The following is a 12,546-nucleotide window of genomic DNA, read 5'->3' as shown; positions in this document are numbered from 1 at the left end:
TCTCAGTTTTAACTGGTAGACAATAACAAGGAATTACACTCAGTAATTACTCATTAGCAGTGGTGGAAATGGGACAAGAGAACCTAATTTAGGGACCTTGAGGATCTGTTCTTCGATGATTTCTAAAGCAATTCTGCTTGCTCTTACCTATTCCCACCAACATTCTCAAATATTACTAATATTAACCTTATCTGTGAGCTTCTGTCCTTCGAATTAGCAACACTACAAAGCCTACTTTGGGCACAATCACTACTTTCTAGTGGGAAAGGATTCAGGAGACACCACCAGTTATTTTATTGAAGAAATCACAACTTCTATGAACACCCCCCACGCCAGGATGTTAAACTTGTCAGGAAAAAGAGCTCAAGTTTAGGCACGAAGCTTGCCTACAAGGAGAAGGGGGGAATAAAGAATGAAAGAAAGAAAAGCAATCAGCTGCAGTACAACTAACAATTAAGCTGAAGTTGTTAACAGCCTGATTTGCATACATATGAAGAACTCCACTAATGAACTGCAATCTACATATTCAATCAGGACGATGGCCTGGAAAGGCCTATTTCAACACCAGGAGAGACACTTTCTTGCCCAGATGTAGTTTTCTGTGTGATTGGATAATTGTGAGTGAGGGACATAGTCTAATTTATTAAATGACCTACCAGTCTGCTTGGGGAGGCCCCAGAGATTTGGTGCAACCTAGAGGGGACAGGCCAGGGTCTGAGGGAGTAGTAAAGTGCAGACTGGGGGAAGGAGTTTAAAATCACCATCATTTTATCTCCAGATAGGAAGTGTTTAACGAGGCCGTCATAAAAGCCCTGTGTATCTGTAACCTTGCATATAGGCTGCAATTCAATGAAGGCAAATTCAATAGATGAACTGAATTCAATGCAATTCAATGCAGGTGATTTTGAAGGGGGGTACCCCACCTCTAATGCCTTTTAATTCTTTTCCTGTCCCTAGTTTTAATGCAACACCTCTCTGGAAATGCAGTTGCGTGCTTATCCTGGAAGACTCTGGCCCAAAACTGTGTTTTACCTTAGAAATGAGATGGGGGGAAATGAAAAAGGAAAACTCAATGACACACAGCAAAATATCTTCAAGTCTGAGAATGATTACCCACATGAAAATATGACTCTTTTTATTTTTGCGTGAAAGTAAAATAGAAACTGTAAGTATATTTAAAAAGACAGTGTTTCCAGAATGACTCTTCAATATAGACCCTTTACAGACAGCTGTAGCCAACGCTGGACAGCATTATCATTGACTAGGTAGAATAGAATTTAATTGTTATCAAGGATGAAAGGTTAATTTCACACTAGGATGTTAGTAACTGATGACAAAGTCTTGGCCTTGGCCACTGTAACCATGGCAGGGGTGGGCTGGCTGAGAGAGAGAGAGGGAGAAAGAAAGGAGGACCAAAATGGTAGGCGACCACCCCACCTGCGGGCAGACCCTGTTAGCAGCCGATGGGGTTGGCGAGGGAAACGAGGGAGAATGAGAGAAGAACTCATAGGATACAATTTTAGTTGTGGGACCTTTACCCCCACCACTTCTACTGAAGTAAATAAGGACTCAGCTTTGTCTTTACTAATTACATATACCTGAAGCCTTTATCCCCACTTCTACTAAAATCAGTAAGGACCCAGCTTTGTGTCTTTACTGATTACATATATCTGAAGAACAACCTGGCACACATGTGTCTGATATGTCATAGAATTCCTGACCAGAAGCTATGTCCACGATATTGGTAGTAAAAAAAATAAATATAATGTATATTTTGAAGAGCACAAGAAATCTTAGCTTAACTGAGATTACGTGGGTAGTACAGTTTGAAAATTAAATTTTCACGGCCATTTAAAACCAGATGGACTCTGGGAAAAAAAAAAAAAAAAGGCTCACTCTAATCCCAGTGGTCACTTAGGACCTGATTAATGAGTCACTGCGCAGGCAAGAGGACGCAGAACTTCCTGCACGCCCGGCCCCGGGACGCCACTTAGACACATGCCTGTGTGTTTTCACTGTGAGGTTTCTTACCTTCGGCTGAAATGCTCCTTGTAGTGAACCAAAAGGGCCAGTGGGCGGGATCATAGGGGGGATGCCCGACACTGCAGGAGGATAGGAATGGAAGAGCTGTGGCCAAAGACGGAGAGGGGGAAAAAAGATTTTAGTAGGAGGCAAGTGACATATTCAAATTCCCGTCCCATAGAAAGACACCGACATGAGCAAGCCAAGTAATCTCAGTTTGATGCTATTAGTCAAGAGCCATGATGGGATGATCACACAGATGTGCCATGAATGTGTAACTTAAAAAGTTAAAAGTAGTTCAGGATCAATCAGTCAGCAAATGACGTCCCGGGTGAGGGCATCATCAGAAAGAGAGCTTTTCTAATTATTAATTGTTAAATCAGAAGTCCTAAATGATTGGAGATTTTAAGGCATTTCAAAAACAGGAGGGACTCTGAGCCAAATAAGATGCCCAGAAAATTACAAGTTAATTAGGGGGGGATAAAAAGGCAGAAAAAAGAAAAAAAAAAAAGGGAAGAAAAAGAAGTCTTCATGAGTGCCTGGATTTTATACCATTAAAACTCGATTAGTACTTTTAGACTTTTAATAGTGTGAGGAAATGAGAACATATTCACAATCCTTGCTTCATTAGGCTGTTGTAGAAGTGGCAGTTCCAGAGGACAATTTAATTCTCTCATCTAAAATAATGACAAATATGTGTGAAAGGGTAAAATAAAACGACTCGATGTATACTTTAAACAGAGCTGCCAATTGGCCTAGGAGATGGATTCTAGTTGTACTGAAATAACCCGAGTCTGGAATATCACTATCGAGCTTTCACTTGCTCTTGTTTCAGTCTCAGGTGCTCAAAGCACTTCTGTATGAACATATGAAATCTGAATTTTTATGGCCACTTCTGAATGGTTTCTGCTATTAAATGAACAAGCTCTTTGGAGGATACTCAAGCCAAGCCCTTCACGTAGGAGTCCACTCTATGATGGTAACAGAATGAGTCTGAATGAAGACTATGAATTTTCCTCAATCCACACTCTATAAAAGGACACAATTGAGGAAAGACATACAGATAATCTGAAGGCAATGCAAACACATCTTTCCCTCCTTCTAAAAATTGAATCTTTTTGAGGTCCTATTGGTCTGGTTCCATTTACTGTGATCAAGCCACCATACAAATACTTTAAATAATGCCCCACCCTCGTGGTTGTTTATTATGTCAAAATTACGACAGTAATTGAAGCTCTTCTTCGTAAAGTATTTGTGTCAGTTATTTTTGGTAATTCACATTTTGCAATCCCATTTTCAGAGCACGTCCTTTCTCTGTTGGTCTTTATTTCATTTTGCTCCCTTCAATGATGCAGCAAAGTTTTTCAGACTAATTGATATTGAACTAAATCCACTTAAATAGTGATTGCAAGCCAAGTACCCTCATTTAAAACTACTTTTAAGTCTAAAATTGTGTTTCAGATACTTGAGTGCATTGCATCTTAATTCCCCTTATAATGTCCTAATCCCCAAAGCAGAGGAGACTGAGTACTTCATATATTATCCACTATAACTCCTACTATGAAATAACTGTCCCACAATACACTGAATAGAGCTGAGTAATTAAATACATGCCACAGTAAAACACACTCAGATCTCTAGTACTCTGCCTCCAGGTGGGCATTTTCCCTTTAAGTTTACAATTTAAAAATTCGATGTTCTTACCACTTTCTTTCTGTTTTATTCCATTACTGACCTCTTAGAACATAAATATAGCTGACCATTCCTCCCCCTGACTAAAAACCTGAAGCGCCTAATAATACATACACTTTCCAAAAATCCAGGCCTCCAGGCTTATTCTCCATCTTCGGCCTAGGACTGTAGAATAGGCATATGAGAAGGCACTGCAGTGGGTCCTAGAAAGTAAATCTGAGCCACTTGTTGGGCACGCTGAACTTTCTATATGAATTATTGTGTTAGCTGGTCCTTACTTTAAATCAGCAAAGTATAGACTAGAGGCATAATGGTGCCATCCATGGGCCAGACCCAAAGAGGAAATTCATAGGTCTACTGGGCTCTGGGTGTCCCCGTGAAATGTGTTTTTGTATCCCAGTACTGAGCAGAACGGGAGGGGACCATGTTGGAAGGGATGGAGAGGAGTCATCAAATACACTTTTCTAGCTTCTTTTTAAAGAGGTCTTTCATCTTATGTTATTTCTGAATGCCCCTAGAGTACATAATTCTCAATTGATTTCTAATATTTACTAGTCTTGACTTCTCAGCTGCACTCTTGACTAACATGGTATCTAATTATCTGGTTCAGAGTATGAATGAATTCAGTCTTTGCTGACCTATTAAAGTAGCACTTCTACTCAAATGGTTAAGGTAACATTATCTACAAACCTAAGCAAGAATAGTTGAGTGTGGTAAATCAACATGGCTACAAGCAATGATTAACCTTCTCTTTTTTTCTGGTTTCATAAAAAAAAAAAAAAGAAATCACTGGCAAAGAAACTTGCAAATTTTCAGATAAAAATGATGCAGTATTCACCCCATCATCAAAATATCATGGAAATATTCAAGGTCTTTGAATAAAAATAAGCTCTTGTCTTACAAGTTAACTGAACATATAACTTAGGGTGTTATCAATTGAAGTTCCAGAACGTACTCTTAAAATTGCATGAAACAAGTTTTTTTTTTTTTTTTTAATAAAGGAGAATGAGTTTAAAGAGAAAATATCACTCATTTCAATTTTGGGAGTTTATTTTAATTAAGTGATATTTTTACTTTCCATTGTAACAAACTCAACAGAACAATACCAGCCACGTGGAAGAGGGTTCTACATTTAGTCTAGAGGAAATGAAAATCTACTCGTTGAAGAGTCATGAGTCAAAAAGACAAGGGACTTTCTATTTAGAGGAAATAATTCAGGTTGCATTCCAGGACTTCTGTGTTAGTGACATTTCAACTGACGACTGAAATGCTGTGATTTCGGACTCTCCTGGAACTCTGCTGACTCCACTGCAGACACCTCACTTTGCAGGACAGATGCCTGACTGCCACTAAAGAGCAACTCTGCTTTCAAGCCTTCGGAGTGCTTATGATCTTTTGATTCAGAAGATGATACTGCATCTTTACCAAAAGCAAAACACCACAAAAGCAAGCATCCAAAGTGGCAAGGAGCAATGGGAACTCTTGCAAAGATGATTAAGGAAGGTTGCTAGTCATTGACTGATCTGTGGCAAGAGCACAAAAATGGCAAAGCAGTTACATTCAATGTGTAGCATGGTAATGAAACTCACACTGTGCCGGTAGAATGGGTCAACTTTTGTAGGGTATTTGTCAAACTGTAAAGGGATCAAAGCAAAAGCTAGTTACTTAATCTGCATTTTTGTTCACTGCTACAGTGGAGGTGGCCCTACAAAGCTTCCCTGTCATTAGGCTGTCATCAGACCCAATAACCTCATTACATACGAAACCATTCTGAGCTACTGAGTCTCCCTGACAAGAAGACAACAGAAACGGAAGAACAAGCGAAAAACCAAGCGGTACGTTTGGGTTCTGCACATACTAGGATGCCTTTATTCCTACTATTTTCTTTCCACAGATTGGCATGAACCAAACATCTAAACAGGAGAGAATGGGCAATTATCCAGATAAATCAGAGAGAGGTGAGCATTTGGTCTGATTTACCCAGTGAGTTCCCCCTATTTTCATCTTCACTTTGGCAGAAAAACTGTCTTGCCATGCAGCTGTCTTCTGAAATGTATGACACCCAAATACAAAGTGATCTGGGGTAGGCCAGACAGCCTTCCATTTGAACAGAAAAAGTATACTATTGTCCCCTCTGAATAATGTCATCATATTGATGCTATAACTACCCTTGGTTAAATTAATTTGTGAAACAGCTCACACAGGCCAGCAGAAAACTTTCTCAAAATCTTAGGATCTTCAAAATCTAATTGTTGAGAAGTATAGTTCATCCAAAAAAGAGATACAGGATTTGCTATTAAAAACATATTTCTGGTCACAAGGCCTCATTGCTAATATTCCTTGAAATGAAATTTATAAAACAAACTTCAGAAACATATTTTTAAAACGTAAGTTGAATAAGATGGGGGAGGGAGAGGAAGGAGAGGAAGCAAACTTGGGTGAAGTGGACTCCTTTTAAAATCATGCAATTTATTCTCATAATGCCTATAGTAACGGCCTTAAAATCCAGTATTTTCTGAAATATTAAAAATTAAGTACAAAATGACTCTAATACTCACTGTTAGACAGGACTCTGAGAATATTTACCATTCTAATATGGCACTATTAATTATGGTTATTCACTTAAAAAAAAGAAATTCCTAACTGGTTCTGGACATGTGCTAGCCCCCAGTGAAGACCAAGAAAGACCATGTCATGGCCAGTGGTTCCTCTTGCCCCAAGGCAGAGAGTTCTGTCCCTGCAGGGAACCCTGAACACTTGCTGACAGAGCACAATACCAGATTAGGGACTGTCTTATGAAACACAAGAAATATAACACCTCCAACAAAGTGGGTTTAAGGAAGCCATCGGAATGCGCAGGTGGACGTGGTACCCAACGGAGTCCCAGTCTCCTGGCCGAGGTCTCTCTCCCTTCTCTTCTTCGCCCCCATTACCCTGCAAGAATGTATGTGCTAGCACTTGGTGCAAAGCACAAACAGGTGCATTTTCTGTCTGGTGACAGTCCCCCGGGATGCTCAAAAAAACAAAACAACCCTTTCAGAAGTTAGCCATCAACACCGGGCACGACTGTTTTGAGGGCAGATGGAATCATCTCCACCGGCAGTGCTGGATACAACTGCCTAGAAAGAAGTTCCCACTTTAGGCCCCTGAAGTCAGAGCTGCCTGAGGCAGGGCACTAGGACACATTCCCTTCTCTCCAGCAAACAGCCGTCACACCCCGTTCGATCTGTGGTGGCCCCGCTGCCCAGCCCGGTCCCACGTGCTGCATAAAGAAAAGAGTCGTGCTCTACTTATCCTCACATTTCTGCCTGGGGTACGCACCATGGGAGGTGCTGGCGTCGGCATGATGGCGGTGGGCGGGATGGCGTGGGGGAACGGCGTGAAGGTGTGCTGGTGCGTGTGCTGGTGGGTGTGCTGGTGCTGGTGCTGGTGCTGATGGAACTCGGTCCGCAGGTAGGGCGGAGGGCCCAGTGAAGCCCCGCGGTCAGCACTCTGAGAGGCCAAAAAACGAGTGTTCAGTTCCTGTCGCAAGATGTCTTGCTCTGGAAGAGAAGAAGAGGGAGACAATGACACCTTTTCCTTCAGAACAGGACATCGGCGTGCCTTCCTGTGGAGGGATATGGGGCCGATGACACAGTGGCAGGGGTGACAGGGTGTGGCTGGGCCCTGAGATAAAAGGGGGCAATCAATGAAGCGGAGGAGACCAAGGCCCAGTTGCACTCTGTCTCCCTGTTCTCTAGCTGGTCTCCCAGCTTTCAGGGACAGGCAGTCTATCGATTTGGGGAAAAGCTCCAGGCCAAACGCCAGAGTCCGATTTCCAGCTGTCACCACCAGCTGAGTGACCCTGGGCATGGCAAATAACCATCTGAGGGCCAGTTTTCCCATCTTCAAGAGGGGGACAATAATATTGCCTAACTCATGGGTTTGATTTTTGAGGGTTAAAGCAATTTGCACATTTAAGGGCTTGGAGACAGTGACAGCACACTAATAAATGTCAGCTGTTCACATGGCAGGGCTCGCATGCCCTCTTCAAGTGTCAATTACTGCTATATGGCTCTCTGTATTAGCGGCACACCACGGCTACACTGGACCAAAACTGGGACCCTTGATGTGATTAACACAGGTGAGGAGCCAAGGACCCTGTGTCTAACACGAGGTCTGCCCTTAAAATTCTGGGATATATTGTCACAAAGAGTGTGTCATCTCCTCCCAAGGAGACCAGAGAAGGCCCTGCGCAGTGAAAAGAAACCCCTTAAACCAGGACACAATCTAAGATCCTGGAGCAAAACAGACATGGACTTGGGGACGCTTCCATCGCTCTCAAGGGAGCCCAGACGACACAGGACGCACGCTACCTGCGTCTGACCACTCAGTGGCTGAATTTAGCTGGAAATGCCTCCTAACTCCAAACCAACCTCCTCTCTTCAGGCAGTGTCAGGTTCACAGGGGCTGAGCTAGCTTAGTATGGGTGCTGACAGGTATTTTTGCTGGATCTCAGGCCAGAGAGTGTTTGAAGAAGATTAGAGTAAGGAAGGAAAAAATTGTAGGCAAATGCAACCTTGCAATCAGGACAACATAGGTAGGGGTGAGGTCACAGCGAGGGGTGGTGGGTGTCAGGGTCAGGAGCACAGGCCCCTCCGTCCTACCTGAGTAAGTGCTCCCGGCCGGGTGTCCAGCCACCTGCAGACTTCCTGATGTCAGTGGTGGTGGAGGAGGCAGAGCAGTGGGAGGGGCAAACATATTGGGGTGATGTGAGTGTGCGGGGGGCTGGAGGGTGGGTGTGAAGCTGTGCAGGGGGCTGTGGTTGGGCAGGGAGAGGGGGAATGGGGAGGCAGAGGGGTGGTGGGAGATGTGAGGAGGGGCGGGCTGAGTCTTTGCTGGAGTGCTGCTTCTGCTACTGCTATCGGAGCAAGAAAAAAAAGAAAAGAAAAAAATAAAAAAAGGTAAGCAATGTATTCGCTTTTAAAGAATCCTATCTCCTTCCCCTAAACCCTCACCACAGTCTCTCTTGCCCCTTCCTCTTTACAGATCCTCCCCGTATGCACACACTTTCTGAAATTACAACTCCTGCAAACTTTCCCATCGCTACTGCAGACACAGCAAACCGAAACTGCTGCTTCAGGGCTGTGGGGCATCTTGATGTCGAGACAGCTCATTCTGCCTAAACCTCAGGGCCTCTCTCGCTCCTGTGGCCAGATTCTCATCTCTGCCCCTAGAAAATCCCCAGCCTTCCATTCTCCACTAGCTACATCTCCTATAAAGTAACAGTTAACACAAAGGAATAAAAAACGCGATGATCTGAGTTTAACCCATCTGTCTTGTTACCTCTTCAATGAAGACACACAAAGAAGAGGTAAAACCCAGGTGCCTGGGTTCTCACATCACTTTATGGTCTGGAGACCACAGAAACGGCCAAGGGGTCAGAAGCCGGGCCTGGCTCCTTGGGGAAGAAACCTGCCTCCCAAAGACTGTGCCGTCGCCTCTTAGGAAAAAGCAAGGCCCGGAACCACCAAAGCCTCCAGGTTTTCAAAAGGAAAACAGTAACAAAGACACAGCCTCAGGAGCTGTGCCGGGTTAGAATTATAGCCCCCAGGGTTGGCTCCACTTGGCGCTGCACACTGGGTTTCTGCCTCTCTTTTCTTTGCTGTGTTCCTCTGTGCTGCTTTTTAGACGTTTCTTTGTAACTTGGCAAAAACAAGACCGAGGAGAGCCTGAATTTCCATACAGAAATTTCTCACTTTCTCTAAATGCAGCTTGTTTTCTTTCTTCTCTACTTCTCTGCTTCTCTGACCCACATAGGAGGAAGTAAATCAGAACCAAAAAAAAAAAAAAAACCCTTAAACTGGAATACTCATTGGCTGCCAATCTTCCTGCCTTTGGAACTGCAGGAAGACAAGTTTTCTTTAATACTTCTTCCGTCAGAGTTTGCAAGAGCCCGCCTTGAAAGGATCTGCTCACACTGCCTGCCTCTGATATGCCCCAGGCTTCCATTCCCTGCCTCCCACTGCTGCTGGGTCTCCCTGGCCCAGGACTTTCCAAGCCTTCCTCACCTTCCGCCTCCACTCTCCAGTGCCTATAAATATTTTCCTTCCTTACAATGTCCTCACCACCCACCCATCCCAACCTGTCCTTTCCCAAGAGACCCAAGTCTCACCCAACAGCCCCATTCCCTGTCTCTAGTCTCAGAGAAAGGGATGATATTTCCAACAAGGAAACTTCAGTCTGCCTAGGGATCCCTCCCCGAGTCCCACCCACCTGAACCCCAGGGAGAGGGCAAAACTCAGGCCAAAGAAGAGCAGGCCACTCACCTTAAACTGTTGAGGCTTAAGCTACTGCTGTTGTAGGCTGACAACGGCTGGGAGAGGCTCTGAGCGGAGGGGTGGGCCTGCACAGGTGGGAGGTTCTGATGGAGCAGCTGGGTGGGGGACTGTGGCCTGGGTGGCCTCTGCACCTGAGGCTGCGGGGCGGGCTGGAGCTGGGCCTCAGGAGGGCCCTGCGGTGGCTGTGTAATTGGAGGTGGGGGCTGAGGTGGGGCCTCTGTGCGCTGCACCAAGTCAGGGTCTGGAGAAGGAGCTCGGAGTTGGGGCTCCGTCTGGGGTTGGGGTATCGGCTGTGTGACCTGAGGGCAGGGGTCTTTAAGCACCACAGGCTCAAAGATGGGCTCTTTGCAACAGTCCTGGCTCTTCTCCTGGCTTCTCTCTAGACCCGATATCTTGGGGACAATCGGCCCTGCATCCTGGCTGTCATGTTCTGGTAGCGTGCCAACACCTAACTCCAGATCTGCATGGGAGAGAGCAAAGACAAAACCACAGGCAACGACATGTGAGTGTGGGGTAATGAGGGAAAGCAAACTCCAAAGCTATCACACAGCTCCAGCCACCGGACCTGGCACCAACCCTCCTCGCTTGGGTCCTTGTCTCTACCACCTGCAGGGGTATGTGCCCGCAGCAAATGGGTCAATGGTGGACAGAGAAAGATGCAGGAACAGCCTTTGCCCATGGAGAGCAATGCCCCTGGGGATGTGGGAGGGGAGAGAAAGGCCAACCGGCCAGAGGAGACTGCATTCAAGAAAGCAGCCTAGCGCCAGGCATGGGAGCTCACACCTGTAATCTCAACACTTTGAGAGGCCGAGCTGGGAGGACTGCTTGAGCCCAGGAGTTCGAGACCAGTCTGGGCAACATAGCAAGACCCTGACTCTCCAAAAAAAAAAAAAAAAATTAGCCAGGTGTGTGCTACAGTCCAAGCTACTTGGGAGGCTGAGGTAGAAGGACTGCTTGAGCCCAGGAGTTCAAGAGCACCCTGGGGAAAGTAGCGAGATTCGGAATTCCATCTCTATAAAAGAAAAAACAGCAGCCTAGACTACATTCTGAAAATGAATGTTTTCCTTAACCTCCAGGAAGTCTTTTATGGCATCACAATTAAGAAACAATAGTTGACAAGTTGATTTTTCCCTTTTAAAACAAATACATTTGTTGAATACACAAAAGTGTTTTCAATAGCAAATGAGTCAAACATTATTTAACATCACACGGATGTTTTTCCTTGGCCTTCCCTTCCTCCCCACTTTCCACTTTGACCAAAGGGACACACTTTACATTTACAGATAATTTTTTGTTGAGCAAGTGCTGAACTTCCAAGTCAAAAGGCAGGTCTCTTAATGCCCATCACCTGGTCCCAGCAACATCTGTGATCAAAGGTGCAAACGGGAACTGAAATAAAGTTTCCCGTCAACTACACTTGCTAGAGCTTTTAAGAAAGTCCCCTTGGACCACACGGGGGTCCGCACGCAACTAAGTTAAAGGGGTGCTGGACGTTGAGAATAAGCTTGGATGTTAAATTTAAGGGAAATTCTATATTCGTGAAAGAAATACAGAAAATAGCTGCTCCTATATGGATGTAAAAGATGTACTCTCTCCAAAGGTCAAAAGATCTAAGGGCCATGTTTAGTAGAATGGCTTCTCTGATTACCCCATAAGCCAAGCTCCATAAAAATTTCAAACCAGAATAACGAAAGACCAATAGGGCATTCAATAGAAAAGAATGGCCCCATTTGGGAGTAAGTACTTTTGTATACAACTAGGGGAAAATTATCCTTCCCACATTTTTGTGCTAAAAAGATGCATCCTTTTATTACTACACAGTTTCAAAAGACAAAAAGAATAGATGACAACATCCTTTGAAAGTGTTTTTCAGGCATTCTTAAATGAACTACCCTGGGCGTTAACTTTCTCCTCTTACCTCATTGTATCAAACGGGAAAAGTATGTGGTATTCTTGTTGGTTCTGTGTATTTCTGGGGTTTTCTGTGTGTTTTTTGTTTTACAGGTGGGGTCGCCCCAGGTTGTTTAGACTGGACTGCACTGGACATTCACATGTGTGATCACAGCACACTACAGCTCCAACTCCTGGGCCCACGGGTTCATCCTGCCTCAGCCTCCTGGGTAGCCAGGATTACAGGTGCCTGCCACTGTGCCCAGCTTACATATTTCTGTTTTTGTATTGTTGTATATACACACTTGTTTGCCATTATTCCTTGGAATTCTCATCAAAGCAGTTCATTATTTTCAATGTTCTTTTGGTAACACAGATCAAACCGATAACATGCACAAAAGCAAAAACAAAACTTGGGTTTATAAACAAAGCACATTTCTGGCTAACAGGAACTTGGCTATCTTCAAATCTCTCCAAACAGCCTGGAACAATAACACCGAGATGGGAAGAAAGCTCCCTTCTTCACATGCTTCAGAGGTATGAAAAGACTGAGCACTTGGTAAAGCGCTGATGAAAAGGAACTCTGGACTTCTGACACACATTTCTGTCCAGTGCTGTCTTA

General features: G+C 44.4%; 1 protein-coding gene across 2 annotated transcripts in view; it reads right to left on the bottom strand.

Moving 5' to 3' along the window:
• Nucleotides 1-12,546, bottom strand: part of AUTS2 (activator of transcription and developmental regulator AUTS2) — a 98,867-nt gene that overhangs the window by 19,179 nt on the left and 67,142 nt on the right. Inside the window, exons 3-7 of one of the 2 annotated variants that reach the window (XM_023218657.2) lie at nucleotides 10,023-10,494; nucleotides 8,361-8,611; nucleotides 7,015-7,256; nucleotides 5,304-5,348; nucleotides 2,032-2,127 (exon numbers count right to left, since the gene is read on the bottom strand). In XM_023218657.2, coding sequence (XP_023074425.1) covers nucleotides 2,032-2,127; nucleotides 5,304-5,348; nucleotides 7,015-7,256; nucleotides 8,361-8,454 — 477 coding nt within the window. In that variant the 5' untranslated portion in view covers nucleotides 8,455-8,611; nucleotides 10,023-10,494. Of the gene's footprint in view, nucleotides 1-2,031; nucleotides 2,128-5,303; nucleotides 5,349-7,014; nucleotides 7,257-8,360; nucleotides 8,615-10,022; nucleotides 10,495-12,546 lie in introns of both variants that reach the window. The other variant, XM_023218656.1, reaches the window with a different exon arrangement.

Source organism: Piliocolobus tephrosceles, chromosome 8, assembly GCF_002776525.5.
Source record: "Piliocolobus tephrosceles isolate RC106 chromosome 8, ASM277652v3, whole genome shotgun sequence".
Lineage (NCBI taxonomy): Eukaryota > Metazoa > Chordata > Mammalia > Primates > Cercopithecidae > Piliocolobus > Piliocolobus tephrosceles.
Note: the sequence above shows the minus strand (reverse complement) of the source record. Positions and strands in the feature narration are given on the sequence as shown.